A 23,760-nucleotide genomic window follows, 5' to 3' on the forward strand; every position below is an offset into this window, starting at 1 on the left:
TCTTAAAAAAGAGCCACAGAGGTACCATCTGAGCACAAAGTGTTTGACAAGAAAAAAGAATCTTATAAGATTATCTTTCTTCAATTACGATTTTTTTTATAAAAAAAATAAAAATATAGTAAGGTCAACTCACTCTATATAAAAATAATCAAAATACCTTTTTATTTAACGATATTTCAACAATTTTGCTAACGAATGACAAAAAATAGTTATGCCACAATAATACTAAGACCAAATATAAATATTCTGATAAAAAAAAAAAAAAAAAAAACTAAAAGCGAACTAACACTTATAAATATAGGATCAAAAATAAAATTAAGTCTTTACAATATCACAAACAAATCTTGTCAATTCACGAATGCGTAGAAAGTATATATAAACGTTAAATATGTGTATTTTATAGGAAGAAGCTAAGTAAATAAAGATAAAGATAGAATTATTTATTTATAGCACGTTGATTTATGGAATATGTCTAATACATTAATACTCCGGTCTCCATACAATACAAATGATGGTCCATTTGCCAACAATGACTTGCGTTAGTTATGGTGTAATTATGTAATTAAGAGTCCAATCTTAGTAGGGAGATTAGTAGCCTATCCTTAGGCTTGGGTCAAACTCGCACGACATTTTCTCCTAATTTTTAGCAATGAGAAAGCATTCAATGTATTCTTGAATTTAAATTGTCCTCTTTGATTGATATCAATTTTTTTTTTTAAGTAATACTACATGTACTCTAGCTTTCTACTCCATTTTATACTCCCTGCTGAAGTGTTATTATTTGATTGGTTTAAATAACAAAGTGGACCATTATTTTTCTTTATTCATTTGAATTCATTGGTACACGTGGCGAGAGTTTATACTTCATGGGAGTACATATAACATTTTCCATCTTTTTATTGTTCTTACATATTTTTTTTGAGGAATTATTGTTATTACATAAGTCATTTGATTTTTTATAAATCCAGATAATTAACACTAATATTATATTCTTAAATGTTATAGAGATAAAACTTATCCTAAATAAACCAATACTTTTTTTTTGAATGCAAATAAACCAATACTTAATTTAATTATGTTTAACAATGGCAGAATAAACTTAGTAATGCCATAATCTGTGATTTCCTTCCTCATGTATTGTGGAGCTTAACTACAAAGTACAAAGGAAAACAAAAAAGGAAGGTAAAGAAACAAAATGAGCTTAATCAAAGCATGAAATTATGACTTTCCTTTATATATCAAGTTGGATATCCATAAATAAGCAATAATCACTTGGCAAGATTCCCATACTGCTCCAAAAATGTATGGCCAAAAGATGTTGATAAGGAAGAAGGAGACGCGAGGCCGGCAGAAGATCGCCATCAAGATGATCGACAACCACGCCAGCCGGCAGAAGATCGCCATCAAGATGATCGACAACCACGCCAGCCGGCAAGTGACCTTCTCGAAACGCCGGTCCGGAATCTTCAAGAAGGCCGGCGAGCTCTCGGTCCTCTGCGGCGCGCAGGTGGCGGTCGTCGTGTTTTCCCCTAAAGGAAAAGTCTTCACCTTCGGCCACCCCAGCTTCGACGCCGTGGTGCGGCGGTTCCAAACCGCCGCAGCCGTCTCATCCGGCCGTGCAGGAAATTAATGCTCTGGAGGAGGAGAGGAAGTGGCTTCTGGAGAGCAAAAGCAATAATGGTGTGGCGGCGGCGGCGCACGAGAGCGTGAATGTGCTTTGGTGGAATAGAGATATTGATGAAATGGGGAGAGAAGAGCTGGTGCCTTACATGCCTGCTTTGGAAGCTTTGAAGGCCAACGCTATATTGAAGGCTAGGGATAGGGTTATTGCAGAAAGATTGGAAAATATTGAGGAAGGCAAGATTGGGTATTCTGATTTGTTGCTTCCTCGCAGTTCTGATTTTTCATTGGCAAATTTCTAGCTAGTGTTTGGTTTTTGCTTGTGTGCGTGACTCATGTTTCATTTCCCCTGCACATTGATGAATAAATTTGTTTATCCATTGTATATTAATTTAAATTTAAATTTGAATAATGTTCATCACATATTTGAACTATATCTATTGCATTTGGTAAAGCTAGGTGATGTTTTCAATTTTAATTTGCTAGAGACTAGAGATGAAGTTTAAATTCTGTGTACCAAAAGAGGTAGCGGGTGAATGGAGCAATATTTTTGAGTTTGATTCTTGTTAATTAACACTTTTTGTTCCAGCTCGCCGTTTTACAAGATTCCTAATGTGGTTTACCGTTTACATGCTTTATATGTGGGTGGTTTGCATGTTATTACACAATATACATAAACATGATTTATACTGTGCACACTATTAAGTTTCCATCTAAACAAAAAACGAAGTTATAAATGTTGATTTTTTTTAAATGTAACAATTCTTAAAAGCATGGTGTAATTGAATGAGTGATACTACATTCTATTCATTGATTTCGTAGGCCGTAGGGTAAATATTAGGAGTAATAAATTGAAGATAGGTGAATACCATTTTTCTATTAGAATTACATATTCATTAGAATCACCCATTAAAGTAAACTTTTAGGGTTAAATTGGTATATAATAAACTGGGTGAGTTAGTATTAAGAAAATCACAATTAAATATAAGATTCCGTATTAGAGATCCTATTCAATGATTATGGATTAACTATCAAACTTGTACGGTTAAAGCTTTACGCGTTAATATATGTTTGATCACCACAAGACACCAGCTACATAAGTAATTATCGTATTCCATGCAATTCTTCGATTACATGGCGAAAAATTATTGTGTAAAAAGGGAACTATCCCTAGCAGGGAACTAAGCAGGGAATTATTTATATTCCTAAATTGGAATAAGGTTCAAATTGGCCACTGAACGTAACCTGAAAATGCAATTAGGCCACTGAACGAAAAAAAAAATGCAATTAAGTCATTGAACACTTAAAAAATGTGCAATTAGGCCACTGAACTCTCCAAACGTATGCAATTTTACCGGATAGCAGGTTACTATCAATTTTAGCAGGTTACCTGCTTACGTGGCAGTTTAGTTGGCATTTTTAATAATTTTTAATAATTAATTTTAATAATAAATTTTATAAAAAATTGAAAAACATTAAATAAAAAACAAAATAAAGTCGTTTTTATTTTTATTTTTTAAATTTTTTTAATAAAAAGTTATTATTAAAATTTATTAAAAATGCCAAATCAGCTGCCACGTAAGCAGATAACCTGCTAAAATTGAGGGTAACCTGCTATCAGGTGAAATTGCACATTTTTGGAGTGTTCAGTGGCTTAATTGCACTTTCAGGTTACGTTTCAGTGGCCAATTTGAACCTTATTCCTAAAATTTATTGCATATGTTAAAAAACTAAAATTATTTCAAAAATACTAACATATAAAAAAAATTAAATACTCCGTAGTTGACACACTATGTAAAATGAAAGAGAATAACATTAAATTATTACATTGACATCAATCATTCAAATCGAATGTTTGCTCCGCCACTGTCTCTCAGTACATATGCTATCCACAAACACGCCCTTAACTCAAGTTAGAGTTGCTTACATGACTAAGACAAAAGAATCATGATAATGATACATTTTGGATGTTAGACTAAAGAAGCAAGAGAGAAAACAAATGCATAAATCCCTGAAAGAAGTCCATTTCTAGGGATGTTATACAATCTGAGGGGAGGATGAGGATGAGTTCTTCAATTTAGGTATTTTAAATGAAGATGTGAACAGTTTTGGTGTATCTGAGATGGTGATTACAGCCAATTGTTTCCTCTTCGAGTTCCCACGTCCCTGACAATGTTTGATCTTAATCAGTTTGAACAATTTAGGGTAATTTCGCTTAAAACGATATCGTTTTGAGTGAAATAACCTATTTAAAAAATAAAGGGAACAATAGCTAATCAGCCGACTAGGCGACCTAATTGGTGCCTAGGAGGAGGCGGCCTAGTCGGCCAGCCGCCTAAGACCACTGATTATGGTGATACGCTAGGCCACTGATTATGGTGATACGCTAGGCGGCCGGCCAGCGCCTAGCGCCTAGACGGCGATTAAACAGTGCCTAGGCGGGTTTTTTGCAACACTGATATAATTAGGATGCAACCCACAGGCCAGAGAGACTGAAGTTTCATTAGACATGAAAACAAGCAATACAAAATTAAAGTAGGAAGACCTTTTCAAGGGCTGGTGAATGCTCTGAAGCTTTTCTTGCTGTCACAGACTTCCTATTCATTCCCTTCGTTTTGTCTCTTGGCAAGGAGGCTGATCTTGTTCTGCAGCGACGTAGTGTAGGCGTTGCGGGATCACTTTTGCACTTCTTTAACGCCTCTAGCTCCCGGGAAAGACTGGAGATTTCATCGTTTCGTTTGACTGATGCAGCTTCCAGTTTGACAATGTGTTTCTTTAACACTTCGATTTCATTATCCTTCCCGGTGTTGGAAGTTTGCAGCTCCTCAACATTCCTCAGAAGTGCCTCGATCTTGTCATTTGCTTTCTCGAGCTCAGCTCGTTTTCGTTTCAACTGTTCAGTCATGTCGTTCTCCAGTTTGTTATATTGGTTCCAGATGAAACCCTTTTCTGCCACAAGAGCTGAAATCTCACTGCTTTTCTTAGAACAAAGCTGTTGATTTTCAACTTTCAGCCTCCTCAATTCACTCTCCAATGTCAACTTCTTCTTCTTCTCCTCAAGCTTGTTATCAGCACAGCTTGATATACCCTGCAAAAACAAACAAAACTGTAATTTTAAAACAATCTTTGAACAACACAACCAGACTGGATATAATACAGATGAAATGTAAACCAACATACTTCTGCCTCGGAGCATTCGCGCGAGAGAAAGCCAAAACATTCTATAAAATCCTCCAACTCACCATTTGCTTTTTCTGCATTTTGTAAACAGAAAAGGGTAAGTCAAGATAATAAGCAAACATTCTAAAAATACCTCACAAATTCATATTTAATCAAGACATATTTAGGCATTTAGCTCAAGAACACAAAGAACTATTTAAACTGCAACTGCAGAGATGCAATTACCCAGTCAGAACTTAGAATGAAAGAGTTTGAAGCATTAATCGAATTTCTCCATCACTTTCTTCAATTATACAGGTTTGGGAAATATGGAACATAGAAACTTCTACTACTAAATCAAAGTTGGAAAAAAGTAAACAAATTTGAAAGAGCACCAACCAGATTTATCTTTATGCATATAAGCCTCTCGCTCTTTCAAACCTAAAACCAGATCCAATTTCGCGGCCTCAACCATGTGCTCGATCTCTTGCGCAGTAAATTCCCTCTTCAGCTGTACAAGAATTTCGTAGGCAACCCCTATAAATCCCCCAAATTGACAAAAACCAAAAACCCTAACTTTATTCCATCAAAATTGAATTGAACGCCAAAAGACTCAAAATTTACCTGATAAATTTGTTCTTGGAAAAGGTTCACATCGGAAACCCATCGTTCGTGTTGTAATTTGATTCTATCTTCAAGAAGTTTCCGGTCTTTGGCTAGGGAATCAAGCTGCACCTGCTGCGTCCGCAGCATGCGGGCCATGGCGTTGAACACTTTCTTCCATTTTTCACGATCCGAAGAAGCGTTCTCAGAGGAATTTCGTTTCGGCATCGATGCAACTCAGTGAAAATATAGACGCAAACAGAGAAAATCTGGAGGTTTGGGAAATCAGACCGTTTAATTCAAAAGTAATGCTCAACGGTACGCTGCTGGAGCCTGGAGTTCGGCTTTAAGTCGCTACTTCTGAGCCGACCGGGTAGAGAAAAAACTTCAATTGTTTTTTTTTTTTTTTTTTTTTCAAAGGATAATAACCATTTTCTATAAATAAATCAAACTCTATCCTCTCGACTATCCTTCCTGATACAATATAAATAATTTTTTGTTGTCCCCACAATATAAATAATTATTAATTAATACTATAATAGGTTATATATAGAGAAACTCAATTAATTCAATAATGAAAAAAATATTTAAGTTAGTCACCAAACTATACAAAAAAAAATGTAATTATGTGATCTAACTCAAAATAAATGTAATTAGATTAGAAAATGTTCAAATTTGATTTGTTCATCATGTCATTATTGATGTTGTGATTATCTTAATAATTTTTTAAAAAAATTATTTTAATAGTTTTAAATAAAATAATTTTGATAGGGAATAACTCTGGTACACGACTATGTATCCGTTCGGTCTTTATTGTGTATACCTCGAGGAACACATCCTGATCTTGACCAACCCCGTATGGGTCAGACTTGACCCGAGTCAAGGACGGATTCCATCCATCTTTAAGGTGGTTAATTGCTTTGTAGCATATCTTGAGCTCGGTCCTGACCTCAGCGCTTTGACTAAATATCTTTAAAGGAATGCCCCTACTCAAGAGAGGACAAATACCTCTAGAACCAATCATCCACATATTCCTATTAGAAGTGTCGCTAACCGTACCATGCATGTGAAACACTTTGGCGAGCATGTCGGACGACCTGCATGTGCTCTCTCTTAAACCCTATAAATAGTGCATTAAATGGCTGTGGGGGCACTTTTGGATTTTCTCACTAATGGTATATCTTAGTTGGGTAACATTCGACTCACTGTATAAGTTACCCAAATTCACTAGCCTACAAACTACACGTAGATCCCAGTGTATTTACCACATCAATTTTTTTTTTTTTTTTTTTTAACTCTACGCCTTCGTTTCTTTATCTCTGCCCAGAGACGAAAACAAGGATGTGTGATTTTTTAATTTGAATTTATTTTATTTAAAATTATTAAAAAATAAATTTAAAATAATATTTTTCTATATTAATTAATTATTAAAAATTATACTCTTAGTTTTTGTACTTTCACTATGTGTTTAATTTTTATTGGAGAAGAAAAAGTAATGGATAAAAATCAACCTCTTATATTAAGCAATCAAAACATATCACATATAAGGAAGTAAAAAAAAAAAAATGAGAGTATAAAATAGAAGTGGATCTAAATTACCCTTGCTTGCTAATAAAAAAAATCATATGAAAATGGAAAAAATCATCCAATAAACAAACTTACTTGGATTAAATTTGCAATCTTTGCAAGTTAACGAGGATCTTGGAAAGATTATTTTCAAAACAGTGTCAGAAACACACCCTTTACATTATCCTCCTTCCTCCTTGATCGTAGTCATCGTACCCCCCGAAGTCTCGAAAACTGTCGGATTTCTATTCTTGACCGTTGGATGAGTCATCATCTCTTTCCTTCCCTTGATCAGAGTGAAGTCAATATCCTTGTTGATCGATCAATTTTCGCATTAAATAATAAGCTCAGTCGGAGATTTTCCCAAATATCATCGGATCTTCCGAGACTTTCCTACGTGCCGGTCACCTTCCATATCCCAACTCCCAAGCTCAAAACTGTACGGACACATCCGGTCTGTGTAACCTTTTTGACTGGAATTCCCCGGTTTCCGGACAGCCCACCAACCTCATGCCATCTCCTTCTATATAAGCCGTCCTGTTGGGTCAAACCTCTACTGCTTTCACATCTTCAAGACTTCAACTTTATATTTTTGTTGCGTTCGAAGGCTCATCTTCGTTAATTACGAGGTATATATTTCCCTGATTATTTATTTATTTATTTCTATTTGTATTTGAAGATCATCACTGTTACTGTCATGCTATATGATTCAAATTGATTGTTTTACTATTGTTTTGATCTGTCTGGTGATTTTGATTAGTTTAATCATCTGATCGACTTCTCTCTAAAATGTAATGGGATGAGCTTAGAAGAGCCATGATTGATCTCACCAAAGTATGGGAGTTGTTCTTGATGCTTGATTCCAAAGTATGATTAATGATGCTTTAGTTCACAGATTTAACTATGGTTGCCTTTTGTGAATACTGTGAAATTTATGGCTGTTTGAACTTTGAATGTATTAAAAGTCGGTGATTGCAACCCTTACCTGTGAGATATTAGTTTTTGTTTTCATCGAGTGTTGAATCAGCTGGTAATGGATGGTCAAACCCATCACTTGAATTCTGCAGTTATGGATTTGTTTCTGAGATTTCAAGGATGTTTTCTGACTCAAGTTCTTGATGGAATCTTGATGTTTTGTTGCCTTTCATCAAACTTTATGCTTTTACCTGCTATGTGATTATTCATTATTGCTTTGCTGAGAGATTTATGCGTTGAGAAACATGGAATGACATAATTAATCAGCAAAAAATGCAAAATACTTCTGATCTGCTTTGATTTTTGAGCTTTTAGCCGCGAGGTTGGTATGCTTATAATCATGAGATTTTTGTTGTTGGTTTTTTCCGAATGCAGATTTTAAGGTTCATCATCAATTCTTTTTGGTTAGAGGTTTCAGAAAGTATCCCACAATGTCACCTGCCCCTTCGGATTCACCTCAAAATGGAACTGCGAAACATCATGAATCTGGCTCGTTATTTGAAATTGGAGATTCTGATTTGGCTAGATTACTGGAAAAGCCGAGGCCTTTGAACATAGAAAGGAAGAGATCATTTGACGAAAGATCCTTCAGTGAACTGTCCATAAGTCACTCTCCACCGCGGCAAATATACAGAAATCCCGAGAACTCGTCTCGTGTTTTTGACCATTATGATGGTATGTACTCTCCAGGAAGAAGGTCTTCCATTAGTACTCCTAGATCAATTTATACTTTCGAGCCGCATCCCTTAATAGCTGAGGCGTGGGAAGCCTTGCGGCGCTCTATTGTTTCCTTTCGAGGCCAACCAGTCGGGACTATAGCAGCTCTCGATCATTCTACAGAAGAGCTAAACTATGATCAGGTGAACATTATACAGTCTAGCTTCTTGCTCGGCATAATTTTGCTAAGATATCATTTTGTCTAGAAGCTTCTAATACTGTCCTTTATTGTTATTAACACGATTATTGATGGTACAATTGTTTACTTGTCATTTTTGGCAGGTATTTCTGAGGGATTTTATCCCTAGTGCCCTAGCTTTCTTGATGAACGGTGAACCTGAAATCGTAAAAAATTTTCTTTTGAAAACGCTTCGCCTCCAATCTTGGGAGAAGAAGGTAGATAAGTTCAAGTTGGGGGAAGGAGTTCTGCCGGCTAGTTTTAAAGTACTCCATGACCCCGTTAGGAACTTTGAGACTATAATTGCGGATTTTGGTGAGAGTGCTATTGGTAGAGTTGCTCCCGTCGATTCGGGCTTCTGGTGGATTATATTACTTCGTGCGTATACAAAGTCTACAGGGGACACTTCCTTGGCCGAAATGCCCGAATGCCAAAGGGGTATAAGACTTATCCTGACCTTATGTCTTTCTGAGGGATTCGATACCTTCCCGACCCTTCTGTGTGCTGATGGCTGCTCTATGATTGATCGCAGGATGGTTAGCTTATCAAACTCTCTAATTTTGATTTCTTCTCAATGAGTTAATTAGGCTCGATCGCATTTAGGTCCTAAATGTTATTTCTATTTTCAGGGAGTTTATGGATACCCTATTGAAATACAAGCCCTTTTCTTTATGGCATTAAGATGTGCCCTGCATTTGCTTAAGCACGACGAAGAAAGTAGGGATTGTACTGATCAAATAGTTAAGAGACTTCATGCTTTAAGCTATCACATGAGAAATTACTTTTGGCTGGACATTAAGCAGCTGAATGATATATATCGTTTTAAGACGGAGGAGTACTCGCACACAGCAGTAAACAAGTTTAACGTGATGCCAGACTCTCTTCCAGATTGGGTGTTTGATTTCATGCCAACTCGAGGGGGATACTTCATTGGGAACGTAAGTCCAGCTAGAATGGACTTCCGTTGGTTTTGCTTGGGCAACTGCATCGCAATCTTGTCGTGTTTGGCTACACCCGAGCAAGCCTCGGCCATAATGGATCTCATTGAATCCCGATGGGAAGAGCTAGTCGGGGAAATGCCTCTAAAGATCTGTTATCCAGCCATGGAAGGTCACGAGTGGAGAATTGTCACGGGATGTGATCCAAAGAACACCAGCTGGAGTTACCACAATGGTGGATCTTGGCCAGGTAAATTTTCTTTTTTTACTAGATGTCTTTTAATTCTTGTGGTCTAGTGGCACCAAGTTGCTCTCCTATATGGGAGGTTGTGGGTTCGAGCTTCAGTGGATGCAGTATTGACTCTTTGTGCTTCAGTAGGCTTAGAAAGTAGTTATGAACAGATATTGTAACAGCTTAACTGTCGCCTGCAGTCCTGCTATGGCTTCTCACAGCAGCCTGCATCAAGACGGGACGACCCCAAATCGCGAGAAAGGCCATTGAGCTGGCCGAAGCTCGCCTTTTGAAGGACAACTGGCCTGAATATTACGACGGGAAACATGGGCGCTACATCGGGAAACAGGCCCGGAAGTGCCAGACGTGGTCGATTGCAGGTTACTTGGTGGCAAGGATGATGCTTGAAGATCCATCTCACATAGGTATGATTGCTCTTGAGGAAGACAAGCAGATGCTGCCTCAGATGAAAAGATCTTCTTCATGGATGTTTTGATGTTTACTTTGTCACACATATACCTATACTTTATCTACAGACACACTACACATCCTTAATGTACATTTTATTGTCTTTTTTTAAAACAACCACGGCTATCGAACAATGGTGTATGTTGCTCATTGAGACAAGAGTTCATAATCTAAATTTTCGTGACAATTATGACTATTTTACGTATATATGTATGTATGTCAAATCACCGGTAGCGTACCATTCTAAAGGATCTCATCTTAGTCATTGTCCTTAAATTACTCTATACTGTCCACGTTAACGGTTTCGTTTATCCTATCCAGTGAAAGTTTGGGTTTTGAAGTTGAAAATTTTTGTCTTTTGTGGACAAGTTAACGATTCTATTATCCAAAAGTATTTCCACCTCGAATTTAGCACAAAAGTAAAAAAAACCGACCAAATATCCTGCATTGTTTTCGTCAAATACAATGTCCGTGTCGTCAACGTTACGTTCAGAAAAATTTGAGGATATCTGTTTGCACAGAGTAGCGGAAGAAGAAGAAGAAGACAATGAAGGCAGCGAAGAGGGCGATCAACGGCGTGAGAATATGGGTGAAGGCGCAACCGGCGAAGGTGAAGGGCTTTCTTGCGGCGATAGCCTCCTTGTCCGCCATTGTTGTCATCCGCCACCTCGTTGAAAATCGCGACAACCTCTTTGTGGCAGCCGAGGCTGTCCACGCCCTAGGAATTTCTGTCCTCATTTATAAGCTCACCAAAGAGAGGACTTGCGCTGGTACATTCACATTCTTTATATATAATATATAATATAATATATGGGCTCCCCGGCCACCAATTCCTTGTACATACTGAATGTCTCTCTGTTTCTGATACAGATTGTCTCTGAAACCTTAAATTTATATTTATATTTTTTATTGTGTACAGTTAAGCTTAAAAACATGTTTTTTCCTCCTATTCCTGTAGATTGTCCTGCAAACATGTTTTTATTGGCCACGATATGATGCTGATGGTTGTATTTGAAAATGTTTTCAGGAATTTCATTGAAATCACAAGAACTAACAGCTATATTTTTGGCTGTTAGACTTTACTGCAGTGTTGTGATGGAATTTGATGTGCACACACTGCTTGACTTAGCTACATTGGCAACTACTATCTGGGTCATTTACATGATCCGGTTTCAGTTAAAATCCAGTTACATGGGTGACAAAGATAACTTTCCCCTGTATTATGTGGTGAGCCTGTAAATTATTAACATTGTGTCTTTCATAATCGATCTAGCTCACCTCTTTTTATTTGGCATAGGTGATTCCCTGTGCTGTATTATCTCTACTAATTCATCCATCAACACGCCATCACGTATTCAATCGCATCTGTTGGGCATTTTGCATTTATTCAGAAGCTGTTTCAGTGCTTCCTCAGTTGCATGTCATGCAGAACATAAAGGTATTAAAACTAACAACATATATATATATGTATATGCTAATTCTCCTTACTTTAAGCTAAGTTTCTTCCAATATGCTTTCGTGTTCTCGTGTTAGATCATTGAGCCATTCACCGCTCATTACGTTTTCGCTCTGGGAATTTCAAGGTTCCTAACCTGTGCACGTTGGATTCTCCAGGTTTGGTTTTGCAAAAAACTTGTACACTAAACTACTTGGCTTCTTCTTAATTATATTGCTATATCAGGAAGGCCATAATATTAATACCTTTCTGGTTTTGAATTCTTTAATTTGCAGATGATTGACACTCGGGGGCGCTTGCTTACCGCTTTGGGTTATGGACTGTGGCCATCTATGGTCCTTCTATCAGAAGCTGTCCAAACGTTTATCCTCGCAGATTTCTGCTACTACTACGTTCAAAGGTATATGTACTCCTAATCTCTCACTATATTAATAGCCTCATTATCATATCGAAAATCCTGTCTTTCATCATGACTCAAGAGAGTTATGTTATTTGATTTTAATTTAATTTGTATCTTTTGGTTGCAGTGTTCTTGGTGGCAACCTCGTGCTGCACCTTCCATCAGGAGTAGTGTAACCTTAAAACTATGGTCAACTATACATACTAGGTATTTTTTTCTATTGCACAAGTAACAGATCAGATAGTCTAGGTAGGATACAAGGATGTTTGATGCTTGTGTATGTATCTGTATTGTGATTGCATTATATTCCTGGGATGCATGTTTGATGTAAATGCATATATGGTTAAGTATAATAACCAACACCCTACACTAGCTTCAATTCAACTCCCAGTGGGAGCTGCATATTGGCTTTCTTGATTTAAGTTGTAAGTTATAATAGACAAAATGATTTATCTCTTTATATTTCTTTATCGATTAAGGTCACGTGGTAAGTTTCATCTTGAACACATCTTCAAGTAATAGTTTTTTTTTTTTTTTAATGAATCAAAGTATATATGATACGTGTTTTGCATTTTTTTTCCCCCCTCTTTGGTACGAGTGTGACTTGAAGATTTGATGGCTAACGGCTTATAACCCGTCCAAACGTTATTAATGCCTTAATGGAATCAAGTTGTTTGCCAGCGGCTAGCTAGCCGATAGGACAATTGCGACGTCCATAACAAGTTATCAAATAAAAGACGAAGACAAATGCATCAATTCAATCTGAGTTGTTCCCTACCTCAATTACAAGTTAAAATGAAATTATGCTAACTAATATATATCCCATTATAATACTGGTTCAAACGAAGATATGACTTGCATCATTAGGTATGCATAAATACACCACACAATATTTGAAAATGCATTACAAAATACACAACACATAAAAAAATATTACACATATAATGGTGCATTTTCAGACATTTTATGATACATTTATACCTACTTAATATACGTTATCGCACAATTGCACGAAAAACACTGTCTGCACGCGGAAGCCTCACTATCCATTATTATCCATCTACTGCTAATGATAACGTACAAGATATGCACGCGAATATATTATACTCTTAAGATTAATTATATTTTTCGGACTCGAAGGCAAGACCGCTGATTAGTTAAAAGAAATTTAAACCACACGGGTATAAGTATAATTACGTTGAAGTAGATTCACTAGGCGGGGTGGGATCGACTGGGGAATAATAATATTTGTGGAATATAATATAAGTCGTCAAAGATATATATCCATCCACCTCTGAGCTCGTCTTCTTTCTTAAACTCCAAATAAAGTCATATTCCATTACAGCTGTTTAGTTTAGTGAATGCTTAGCTTACAGGTAATATAATGCTGCCAGTCTGCCACGTACTCCGCCCCTAATCCATCCGACATTTATCCAATACGATATTTTTTTAGTATGTGCACCTGAATTTTATATAATAGTCCACAAATTAAATATGAAAGATGAATCATACTAGAAAGATTTTATGTGACTGGCTCGACTAAGAAAATGTTGACGAAAATTAAATTTGTGACCTTTAAATATGATGATTATATTTCACCTACTTGTCAATAGAAGATCTTATTATTATTTCTAGATGCTTGTTATGTAATATTTTTAGTTTTGCTTATGAATATTTTTAATTTGATCAATAATCAAAATATCAAATTGAGTTATAATTACTGAAAATTATTTTTAAAAAAAATAAAAGAAAAGAAATGCAGGAGCTTATTATTGGCATCCACTTTTTATGAATGATGATAGTGGAAGATGGAATCCTATTACGCGTATAGGCCGCCTAATAATCATCGAAGCAGCACTTGTCAATATATCTATGTTTACTTCTTTTTAGGGAGTGATCCATCATTCTCATATCAAAAATATCGTAATTGTATATCAGTATATGTTGTGATTATTATTATTATTATTATTATTTTTGTGATTTACATAGGACCTTCAGAAAAACATGGATTATATTTATTCAATTTTACGGGTTATGGTTATTACTATAGTATAAAAAATCATTAGATTAAAAGATTGGGCGCCAATTGTCAGTCATGTTGTTATCTGTAAAGTTCGACTACATATACTTCATATTTCTACTTCCTTAATTTTCCTATCTGATATAACAATTAATGATTAATTATCTTTATCTTGTGGGTCAAAATGTCAACATCAAAATTCTGTGAAAATAAATAAAAGTTGAAATTGAATTTGAGAGTAAGAGTAAAATTTGTTGAGCATGTAATAATATATATAAATATAAATGTACAATCAAATTATTAACTTAAATTTTTAGTTGAGATGAAACATATGCTTCAATTTGATATCAAAGTCATGTCAAAAGTCGTAGATTCAAAAATAGAGCATATGCTTCAATTGAATTTTCCTTACCAATACTACAAAACATATATGTATTCAAAGAACCATCCATCAGACAAGACAGACAGGTTTTCAAAGTTGACCAGTCTACAGTAACATATCACCTACCTCACAAATACCCGGCCTCACCAGTAAAAAGAAAAAAAAAAAAAGTTTTTCAGCCAAATACTAGACCCGCCTCCTGAATCCTGATTATTTAGGAGTAGTCGTAAACCATTTAACTCCCTAGCCCTACAACTTTTTTGAATCTTATATTATCTCACCTAAAACAAAACTTTGGTCGGAATTCGGAAAGAACTACATACTCAAATATGTTCAAAGTATATATTATTCATATTGGGAGCGACTTTTGTAATTTGCTTTACAACCAAAAAGGTATAATTTTGTGAATGAGTGGCAGGATTAATGATAAAGACTTGAAGTGGACCAAGAACATATATCTATAGCTACCTTAGCTGGCCCGAAAGCAACACAAGTCAATTAAGAATCATTAACATAAGAATTAATTGATAGTAGCTTTGATTTACAAAAAAAACCCGCAACACCAAAGTGTGTACTGAATTGCTCTAGTCGACAAAGGATTACAAGAAGGTGAATATAAATAAATTTAAATTGTCCATAGTTGACTCACTTAAATCAAGAAAATCAATATACAATTTCAACGAAAAATTAAACTTGAAATCTTATAATTATTAAGTTAAGTATCGAACTAATTAACTTGATTAAAATTGTCCTAATATTTGGTACAAGCAAACTCTTAGCGGGCGTGTTTGGACATATAAGTGTGTGAAAAGAAAATAAAATGCGTGCATGAAACTCGAGATGCTTCCAAAAAAGGTTACCAAGTTGGGCTAACATCTTGGATGATCACTGCATATATGGCAACATTCATTATGCATTTCCCTACCCACACTCTACGTAATAATTCCCACCACAATTTCATAGCTTTCTCTATATGTTCCTTAATCGTCTGGCATCCGTATCCTTACTATGTTCACCCTAAAACTAATCTAAATTCTTTGACTTATAGTTGTATTTTTTGATCGAAACATTCATAATTCTTTACAAGGCAGTATTTGTTCTATACTTACTCGAACTTTTTTTATCAAAAAAATCAATGGATCCATCACCGGAGTTTGAACATATGACCACCCATGTAAGATAGTACGTAACAAAAGTATCATTACATTACGTAGTAATTGACACCTTATAATTGTATCAATAATATGTATACTTACCAACTTAACTCTTTTTCTAATGTTATATCATTGGCCGCCCTCTGGCATCTATAAATACACATACATACACCTTGTACTCTTCATCCCTCATCTAAGCTAGTTTCCTTGACATATATAAAACATCGTTGGTCGTCCATGGCTGCCGTCTCTAAGGCCTTCGTTGCTTCAATTCTCCTTCTGTTTCTCACAGCACACGTGGCTCAAGCTTATCAGACCACGACGGCCGTGCATGGAGCTGCCGGCGGCCGCTCTTTTCTCCAGACGATAGGTAATCCATAATCATTCATATCTAAATCTCTTAATTAATTCTTTGTATTTATATATTTTGCTTAAAAAACAATAATACTGTGCTGCAGATTGCGGGGCGTCGTGTGACGCAAGGTGCAAGCTGTCGTCTCGGCCGCGGCTGTGCAAGCGGGCCTGCGGGACTTGCTGCGCCAGATGCGGCTGCGTTCCGCCGGGAACTTCCGGCAACGAGGATGTGTGCCCCTGCTACGCTAATATGACCACTCACGGCGGCAGACACAAGTGCCCATAATTCATCCACTTCACCTTCAACTTCAATTTCAATTTACGTGTGGTTGCATGTTTCAATTCATTTGTGCTCGTGTTTACCAACCTCCATCAGCTCGATCGATATTAATTATAAGTTAATATCATCTCATCTCATCTGGACCACAAAATAAACACTATTATATATATATATATATAATGTATTTGTATTAATTAATTATTAAATAAAAGTGTGTTCGTTGGTATGTATATAGGCACGTGTATTTTTCAATGTGAAAAAACCATGCATTTAAGATATTAATATTAAATTAATTTAATAAATAAAAGTGTGTGTTTATCATCTACTGTTCAGTTTTTTTTTTTATTAATATTTTAATTACATCGTTGAAAAAAAAAAAAACTTCAAATAGGGTGGTTAAATATGTGAATCATGATTTTAGTATCATTTTTTGACACTATTGTTATGTTGTTCCACCACAAGTCTGACATTTAATATCTCTTTTAACTAATTTAGATTCAATTCCAAAATTATACTCTTTTAAACATGCTGCATATCTAAAATAATTGGTCTTTACCCATTGGTTAGAGCTTGGTTTGAGGCGAGGGGTGCAGGTTTTTTTTTTTTTTTTTTTTTTTTTTTTTTTTTTTAATTACTTTTACCTTGTAGCCCCCACAGTTATGGTGCTTTACAGCTTGCAAAATGCAATTGCTTTCACCCACTTTACATGGAACAAAATTACTCGTATTATGTTTAGACCTATCAAAACGATACTTAGCCTGTTACTCTGCGAATTTAAAGGACATCAATTTTATATATATTGTATTTAAAGGACATCAAATGTATGCATGCTCAGATTTAGGATACCTTAGTATGCCTATAATTTGCCCAAAAATGAGAGACTAAATAGATAGGAACATAATTTTCGTATCAAAGGATTACAAGTTTGATTCGTGCCAACTCCCTCTTGGTTGAGCTTGTCGCACCTCTCTTGTGCATGTGTTTTGCGAGCTATTATATTTTATACGGAGTATTTGTTAACAATCTGTCAATTAATCAAATCCCATTATAAGATAATGAGATGAAACAAGGCCAAATCATGTAACATATCTCAAAAGTTAGGTATAGATCAGTACTCTTTGTATCAACTGGTTTGAAGGATGAGGAAAAGTTTGAAACTAATAATCCTCCTATAATTCAATGTCGATTGGCTAACAAAGTAGATGTGAAATTGTATGGCCCCATCACCTAATCCTAATACCCCACAAATAATGGGATTAAACATAGGATAGGTAGGGGTTGGGAGATTATGAACCAAATCATGTTTCGTATCATACTAATAACATCAATAAGTATGTATTTTAAGATAATGATTGACAAGAGACAAGATATGATATTGGACCGAAACAAAAAGATGCATTCTCACATGAAAGCACTCTCTACCTAAAGGGCAGAAGCAAACTAACTCAATCATGAATAGGGAGAAGAAATGACAGCAATCACAATAATGTCTTCTTCAATCCTATGACTTTAGGCCTAAACTCGAAAGAAATTCTAGAGATTCAAAGTCTCAAACACAAGTAGGTGGCATAATCAATCCTAAATGTTCAGAAAGATCAAAGGGGAGCAAATGAAAAGGTGCATACTTTGGAATATGGATGAAGGTTGGCCATCATGGATCATCAATCTTTACTCCAACTTCTCCAATTCATTCAACCTCTCTATGATAGCCTGCAGTTTCAGAAGAAAATACGCATCAAACATCCATTTTTCAGCAAAAACTATACAAAGTACACTTCACTAGAACAAGGATAAGGCGCGAGAAATGAATCAATCCTTCTTCTCGCGATTACTCTCACCTTCTTACTTGTTTCTTGGAGCTCCCCAGCGAGAATGAATTCATCTACGATTAGATATACCTTCATAGGAAAACAATCAATCACAAGTATAAATTACACACAAGAGAGAGATTCACGATGAGAAAGACTGACAAACATACCTTGTTAAAGTTAAAAACCAAATCTAACTCGCAGACATTACTAAAAAAATGATCCAGTATCTCCACAAACAAGTGGATGCACTCCAAATAAGCCAACTCGTTGTCCGTCATATCAACACAGAGCGAGAAAAATAGCCCAGCATACCGCCGGTAGATTATCTTGTGGGTTCGGAACTGACAAGGAAAACATCAACTACAAGCCATTACAATCCCGCAAGACCAAAGAATTCACTCTCATAATATGTAAAAGTGTCTTCAAAACGACGCCCTCGGGGATTAACAGTATGTTTTATCCCTTCTCATTCTACTCTTCACCACAATCAACATCAGAGTCAGTATTCAATCATTGCATCTTTGGCAGTACAGATTAAGGAATCAATGGCCTCTTATCCTCATATGGGCATGCCGCATGTGAGCTAAAGCTTGAATTTAGCATAAAGTATTAAACTTTGAAGGGAATAGAACACACAGCACAGAGATTATCATTGCATGAAGTTTTACATGAAGCAATAGAATGATCTGTGAAAAAAAAAAAAAAAAAAAAGTTTTAACAGTCTCACCTCCACAAAGTTGGTGAATTTGGGGTCTCTATTCACGACCAACCGATGAACCTGCAGAACCCAGAACCAAATGTTAAAACTCAGAGTTAATGACACAAATGTATGGGGAAATCATAGCAAGAACACCTCATATTCGACTTTGTGCTTCTCGGATTCCTCGAGGGGGGTGTAATACTTGGCCAAACGAGTCTTTCCTTGCCGGTTTTGAAGCAGAATGAATCGAATCTGCCCATTTCAAGCCCAAACAAAACCATCAACCAATTTGCCAGAAAAATGAATCGAGACAACCCAAATGGCAATGCTTGAATTTACCATTTTGATAGAACCAGTGGACCCAAGAGACGAGAATGGGTTGATTCAGTCCGGCGTTCAGAGAAAATGAGAAGCTTTTCTGTTTTCCACCCGCCGTCCGGGAACAGTATTTTATTTTGTAGTATTTCTCTCTATTTAAAAAAAAAATAAATTACATTTTTTTAATGATAGAAAGAAACCATATTACTACAAACTTGTTACTTTGTGGCTATCCGTTCGAATTTGTTACTTTGTGATTACTATTGACTTTCTATTAGGAGTAAAATTTGTAACTTTATAATTATTCTCTATTCTTAACTTTTACTTACACTTAAAATTTTGATGTAAACACATTTAGATGGACCCACACGAAAAAATAGTTTATCAGGCCAGGAGTAAATGTGAAGGAATAAGATGTACTAGAACTCTTCCTACAATGTCATTTCATAGAAGAAGATAGTTCAAGGAAAGAAGGATTTTTTTTTTTTTTTTTTTTTCATTCATTTTGGTGATAAAATAGAAAGAAGAAACAAGAATACTGAATTAGGAACAATGGAACTCGATAATGCATACAATATGAGTATTGTCGATACTCGATACATTGTTTGCTCCACTCCAATGTTGCAATAATCAGAATAAAAAATGGCAGAGTGCCCAAAAATGTCTGCCTAACCTTGGTAAATCTATGCTACATAAATCTTGTACCTTAATCTAAACAATAAAAAACTAAACTTTCCACAAACACACAAATACACCCACAGTTCTTGACAGAGAAGCCAGCATTTTGGGCAAAAAAAAAAAATGAGGAAAGATGAATGGAATCTATAAATGGTGTTCATACTTTGAGTTTGCAGCAGCCAAGAGAGCAGCACCTATCCCAGATCCATCTTTGGAATGTTCAATCACTATATTTTTCGAGATTTCTTTGCCCAGCAGCTCGGTGACAGCTTCTTGGAGGTAGCTTCTGTACTGGGGATAATGCTCATACAACCCTCCATCCATCGCTACTACTGTTCTCTTCCCGAAGATACGCCCCTTTGAATCCTCTTCCATCTTCTGAAGAATCCCGACAATTCCTGCTCCTGCCAGGCGCCCACCGCGTTTTGCAATTGAATCACAGACGTCTACTACTATCTTCCTCGTACTTGGATCAGAGTTTACCTGATTTCAAGTCAAAAGGCTCTAAAGCTTTGATTGAAGTGAAAATGGAATATGAAAGAATAATGCAAGTTGGCTTGAGTTATGTATACTATACCCCAGCTATTTCGTAGAGGATTGATCCAACACCTTCAAGATCTCGGGAAGTGTCTTGTTGCATTGCAGATATGTCTGGTGTTCTGTTTGATATAGATTAATGTCAGTGAGGATGATAAATGGAATCCCGACATAATTCCAAAATAGTCAAATGGACAGCAATATTACCTGAGAACAAATGGTGTGAGTAATTTTTCTGGAATCGAGTTTCCAAACAAGCCACTTTTTGTCATTTTGAGGAGGACTCGTCGCACAATTTCTCCAAGGTACATCCCCGAGATTGTCTTCTCAAATATCTGTTCCATACAAAATGCAAAATTGGAAGTCTCTCAAGTCTCAACCGGATAACTATAGGCATATACGACGTGGTTATTTTTGTTCGAAATAGTAAAACTTGCCTGCTCACCAGGATTTATGCTGTCAGCATCCATTTCTCTGTCAAATTCTGTCAAGGGAAGGCCATTTGAGAATGCTCCCCACTCAGTATTTACAATCTGAAAAGAAAAACCATTTTACGTTTTTAAAAAACAGAAGTCTGAGATTGAATCGGTTAAACGCAATCTACTCCAAGGAGTATTGTTAATTTTAACCACTTCAAGACTCTATCAACCATTAGTCCAGATGTTGAAGCCTGATCCGGCAGTTTTGGAATAGCATCCGTGCGCTCCACATAGCAAGCATTGGTTCCCGTTCCAAGAATGACGGCAACCATGACATCATCATCCCAATATCGAGCTCCAGCCAGTGTTCCCACAGTGTCATTGACCTAATTCAACAACGTTTTAGGACATAAAGGAACAACCTTTTTAGGATAGAGGGAGTATGAATTTAGCCCTCTTTTGAGGTGTATGAAGCTTCTACAGAACATACCAGGGCAGAGACTTGCATATCTAATCCTAGCCTCTCCATGGCTTCGTTCAAACAAGCAACCACATCTTTCCCCGCCTGTTCCATGTCATGCCCAATGTCAGACAACAACCTCGTGGATAACAAATTATCGTTTTGCTGACATCACTCAGAGTGACTGAAATTATAAACCATTCAATATACAACTATAGTTGCATTTCCTAATAATCAAGAAAGCCAAGTAGATGGTTCAATTACTTGCTTCAATCAAACCAGACAAACCCAAAGAATATTCTTCTCCTTAGTATACTTTACGGGCAATTGTTTGTCCTTATTTAGCAATGGCAGAAAGTTTTGCTGGTAAAATCTCAAAAACACTGACCAACAAATGTGGTGTTTTACTAGGATAACTAATCCTATGGTTAAATCACTTTACCATAGTTATCTGAACTTCACCATTAGACAAATACATTTATTAACCTGGATAGGAAAACCAAGGTGATTTGAATAAGGGTGTCAACAAGAGTAGAGAGAATCAAGAGATACTAACAGTTCCAGAGACAGCAAAACCCTTTGTCCATTTGATTAGAATGCCAGATTTTATAGAAGTCTGCTTCACTGGGAAAGAGAAAGTGAATCCTATTTCTCTTGTCCTTCCAGGCGGCAAATGAAAATTTTCACCCTCCTTTTGCGCAAACTTTGCCAGTGCAGAAGCAATGAAATCAAAAAGTTCCTGGAATAAACACACATTCAATCAAGCAATACACGTGTTAAGTAAACAAGAGAGGAAAACTAGATAAAACAAACAAAACATTGAACAACAAACCTCGGATGTGCCAAACATCAATTCTTGTGGTATAGACACTTGCTCAAATTCAGTGGCAACTACACGCTCTTCCTTCCCTCCCAATTGTACTCTTAGCACGCGGAAATTAGTACCACCGAGGTCCAACGCATAAAACAACCCCTTCTCATTCCTTAGAAAATACAAAACTCAAATCCTATCAATGAATTTCAAGAAGTCAAATGCAGCCAATATAAGGACTTATTGAAGAGATAGTTTGCTGGAATTCTTCATCACCATCATCATCATTCATGTACATATATACACAAGATGACATGTGATCAATTCACATGAGTAAATCAAGGGCATCCTAATCATCTCCCACATTAAGGGATACACATAATTAGCCCGTAGGGGTAGTCTTGGGTAGTAGATTATGAGCAAGGACATAGGATCGAGTCCTAGCAGCCGCAGTGTGGAAGTTACACCCAATGTGGTGGGCTCCTTGTGATCACTAGGCACTGATCCTCCCACCTAATGGCTGCCACTATCTCTATAGTATAATGTAGGCAAGGGTGTGTGGGACCGAGGGCGAGGGAATTTCGTCTTATGGAATATGAAAAATCCCATGATTAATTGGATGTAGACATCATTAGCAAATATATCTGTTATAAACCTAGTCACCTAAGTAATAGAAGGATTAAAAAGGACATCTTTTTCACCTTGAACATCATAAAAACATATGAAATGATTGTCTTAAACAAGTACATTATTACTAAGTGAAAACCCCAAACAAACACACTGTAAAAGCAGTGATTAGAAGCATTTACCCAGTTGGTAGAGTATCAACATAGCTGAGAATCATTTTCAGATCGCTGCCGCCATCGACGGCGAGCCCAGCCCGCACATCAGCAGCCATGGCATCTGCCACGTGGCGCAAGACCGGGAGAGGAGTGGCACAGTCCTTTTCCAGCTTAGTCAAGATCGGAGCTACTCCAACGCTTACACCAGATCGGACGGTCATCACCACCCGCGGCCGTGATCTCATCTTGGGTAGCTGCCGCCGGACATGAAAAGATCCGACGATGCTGGCGGCGGCGCAGGCCGACATTTTCGCGTTGGTCTGTAATAAGATCAATAAACTTTGTGACTCACACAAAAAAGAAGACTATTAAAAACAGTTAATAATAACGCTAAATCTTGCCCACCAACTTTCTATATAACTTTATTCCGTGACAGAAAGCTTGAACAGTTAGATTTCATGGTTTTTCTTTCTTTCTTTTTTAAAAAATCAAGAAAAATTAATAACCAAAAAAAAAGGAAAAATAAATGATATCCATGGTGGAACAATGTAGCCAACTAGCTACCTACCTACCCAACTGCCGGTAATTTACATAAAAATTTGTGTTTTTCTTTTTTTCATGAAACGGGGAGTGTAAAATTTGGGACGGAGAAATCGACGCTATCGCAGCATCTCCGTTTTGTTTTTGTTTGGCGTTATCCGTTTCTATTATATAAGGAAAATATTATATGTATATCAGAGTC

General features: G+C 36.4%; 6 protein-coding genes across 8 annotated transcripts; 3 read left to right on the top strand and 3 right to left on the bottom strand.

Annotated features, from left to right (window-relative positions):
- Positions 1–3,415: 3,415 nt before the first annotated feature.
- Positions 3,416–5,776, bottom strand: LOC109169726 (CAP-Gly domain-containing linker protein 1). 2 transcript variants are annotated; one of them, XM_019318617.1, is made up of 6 exons: positions 5,404–5,775; positions 5,179–5,290; positions 4,801–4,874; positions 4,203–4,708; positions 4,166–4,172; positions 3,416–3,786 (listed from the first exon to the last, which is right to left on the bottom strand). In XM_019318617.1, the coding sequence occupies exons 1-6, from the start codon at positions 5,608–5,610 to the stop codon at positions 3,658–3,660; spliced, it is 1,035 nt and encodes a 344-aa protein (XP_019174162.1). In that variant the 5' UTR covers positions 5,611–5,775; the 3' UTR covers positions 3,416–3,657. The 2 variants fall into 2 exon arrangements, with proteins under 2 accessions (XP_019174162.1, XP_019174161.1); XM_019318616.1 differs by having other exon boundaries at positions 4,166–4,708; positions 5,404–5,776.
- A 1,346-nt stretch (positions 5,777–7,122) lies between these two features.
- Positions 7,123–10,648, top strand: LOC109170492 (probable alkaline/neutral invertase B). The gene is made up of 5 exons (XM_019319628.1): positions 7,123–7,577; positions 8,299–8,783; positions 8,923–9,354; positions 9,448–10,006; positions 10,189–10,648. Exons 2-5 carry the CDS (start codon positions 8,355–8,357, stop codon positions 10,482–10,484), a joined length of 1,716 nt encoding a protein of 571 aa, XP_019175173.1. The 5' UTR covers positions 7,123–7,577; positions 8,299–8,354; the 3' UTR covers positions 10,485–10,648.
- Positions 10,649–10,901: 253 nt separating this feature from the next.
- Positions 10,902–12,665, top strand: LOC109170493 (putative ER lumen protein-retaining receptor C28H8.4). Its single transcript, XM_019319629.1, has 6 exons — positions 10,902–11,226; positions 11,484–11,683; positions 11,754–11,894; positions 11,990–12,070; positions 12,188–12,312; positions 12,440–12,665. Exons 1-6 carry the CDS (start codon positions 11,004–11,006, stop codon positions 12,486–12,488), a joined length of 819 nt encoding a protein of 272 aa, XP_019175174.1. The 5' UTR covers positions 10,902–11,003; the 3' UTR covers positions 12,489–12,665.
- Positions 12,666–16,105: 3,440 nt separating this feature from the next.
- Positions 16,106–16,508, top strand: LOC109169768 (snakin-2-like). Its single transcript, XM_019318663.1, has 2 exons — positions 16,106–16,238; positions 16,327–16,508. The coding sequence occupies exons 1-2, from the start codon at positions 16,106–16,108 to the stop codon at positions 16,506–16,508; spliced, it is 315 nt and encodes a 104-aa protein (XP_019174208.1).
- An 814-nt stretch (positions 16,509–17,322) lies between these two features.
- On the bottom strand, positions 17,323–19,479 carry LOC109169917 (AP-2 complex subunit sigma-like). 2 transcript variants are annotated; one of them, XM_019318824.1, is made up of 7 exons: positions 19,353–19,479; positions 19,167–19,265; positions 19,041–19,091; positions 18,481–18,654; positions 18,341–18,400; positions 18,128–18,212; positions 17,323–17,526 (listed from the first exon to the last, which is right to left on the bottom strand). In XM_019318824.1, exons 1-6 carry the CDS (start codon positions 19,353–19,355, stop codon positions 18,171–18,173), a joined length of 429 nt encoding a protein of 142 aa, XP_019174369.1. In that variant the 5' UTR covers positions 19,356–19,479; the 3' UTR covers positions 17,323–17,526; positions 18,128–18,170. The 2 variants fall into 2 exon arrangements, with proteins under 2 accessions (XP_019174369.1, XP_019174368.1); XM_019318823.1 differs by lacking the exon at positions 17,323–17,526 and having other exon boundaries at positions 17,863–18,212.
- A 372-nt stretch (positions 19,480–19,851) lies between these two features.
- Positions 19,852–23,443, bottom strand: LOC109170029 (hexokinase-2, chloroplastic). The gene is made up of 10 exons (XM_019318956.1): positions 23,428–23,443; positions 23,046–23,338; positions 22,258–22,408; positions 21,982–22,164; positions 21,456–21,530; positions 21,196–21,351; positions 20,984–21,079; positions 20,754–20,881; positions 20,587–20,668; positions 19,852–20,492 (listed from the first exon to the last, which is right to left on the bottom strand). The coding sequence occupies exons 2-10, from the start codon at positions 23,324–23,326 to the stop codon at positions 20,154–20,156; spliced, it is 1,491 nt and encodes a 496-aa protein (XP_019174501.1). The 5' UTR covers positions 23,327–23,338; positions 23,428–23,443; the 3' UTR covers positions 19,852–20,153.
- Positions 23,444–23,760: the final 317 nt, after the last annotated feature.

The sequence above is a fragment of the Ipomoea nil genome, unplaced genomic scaffold (genome assembly GCF_001879475.1).
Source record: "Ipomoea nil cultivar Tokyo-kokei standard unplaced genomic scaffold, Asagao_1.1 scaffold3321, whole genome shotgun sequence".
In the NCBI taxonomy this organism is placed as follows: Eukaryota; Viridiplantae; Streptophyta; class Magnoliopsida; order Solanales; family Convolvulaceae; genus Ipomoea; species Ipomoea nil.

Bases quoted from the DNA above. Each gene is read 5' to 3' on its own strand.
- LOC109169917 (XM_019318824.1), bottom strand. The intron at 18,401-18,480 runs GTATGTTTGTCA...TTTCCTATGAAG, and splicing joins TGGTTTTTAACTTTAACAAG to GTATATCTAATCGTAGATGA. The intron at 18,213-18,340 runs GTGAGAGTAATC...CTGAAACTGCAG, and splicing joins TCCAAGAAACAAGTAAGAAG to GCTATCATAGAGAGGTTGAA.
- LOC109169768 (XM_019318663.1), top strand. From the start codon at position 16,106: ATGGCTGCCGTCTCTAAGGCCTTCGTTGCTTCAATTCTCCTTCTGTTT. The intron at 16,239-16,326 runs GTAATCCATAAT...ACTGTGCTGCAG, and splicing joins CTCTTTTCTCCAGACGATAG to ATTGCGGGGCGTCGTGTGAC.
- LOC109170492 (XM_019319628.1), top strand. From the start codon at position 8,355: ATGTCACCTGCCCCTTCGGATTCACCTCAAAATGGAACTGCGAAACAT. The intron at 8,784-8,922 runs GTGAACATTATA...CATTTTTGGCAG, and splicing joins AAGAGCTAAACTATGATCAG to GTATTTCTGAGGGATTTTAT. The intron at 9,355-9,447 runs GTTAGCTTATCA...TTCTATTTTCAG, and splicing joins CTATGATTGATCGCAGGATG to GGAGTTTATGGATACCCTAT.
- LOC109170029 (XM_019318956.1), bottom strand. From the start codon at position 23,326: ATGTCGGCCTGCGCCGCCGCCAGCATCGTCGGATCTTTTCATGTCCGG. The intron at 21,352-21,455 runs GTATGTTCTGTA...TTGTTGAATTAG, and splicing joins ATATGCAAGTCTCTGCCCTG to GTCAATGACACTGTGGGAAC. The intron at 20,882-20,983 runs GCAAGTTTTACT...TGTATGGAACAG, and splicing joins GCATAAATCCTGGTGAGCAG to ATATTTGAGAAGACAATCTC.
- LOC109170493 (XM_019319629.1), top strand. From the start codon at position 11,004: ATGAAGGCAGCGAAGAGGGCGATCAACGGCGTGAGAATATGGGTGAAG. The intron at 11,895-11,989 runs GTATTAAAACTA...TTCTCGTGTTAG, and splicing joins ATGTCATGCAGAACATAAAG to ATCATTGAGCCATTCACCGC. The intron at 12,313-12,439 runs GTATATGTACTC...TTTTGGTTGCAG, and splicing joins TGCTACTACTACGTTCAAAG to TGTTCTTGGTGGCAACCTCG.
- LOC109169726 (XM_019318616.1), bottom strand. From the start codon at position 5,610: ATGCCGAAACGAAATTCCTCTGAGAACGCTTCTTCGGATCGTGAAAAA. The intron at 5,291-5,403 runs GTAAATTTTGAG...ATTCTTGTACAG, and splicing joins TCCAAGAACAAATTTATCAG to CTGAAGAGGGAATTTACTGC. The intron at 3,787-4,165 runs GTCTTCCTACTT...AAACATTGTCAG, and splicing joins ATTCACCAGCCCTTGAAAAG to GGACGTGGGAACTCGAAGAG.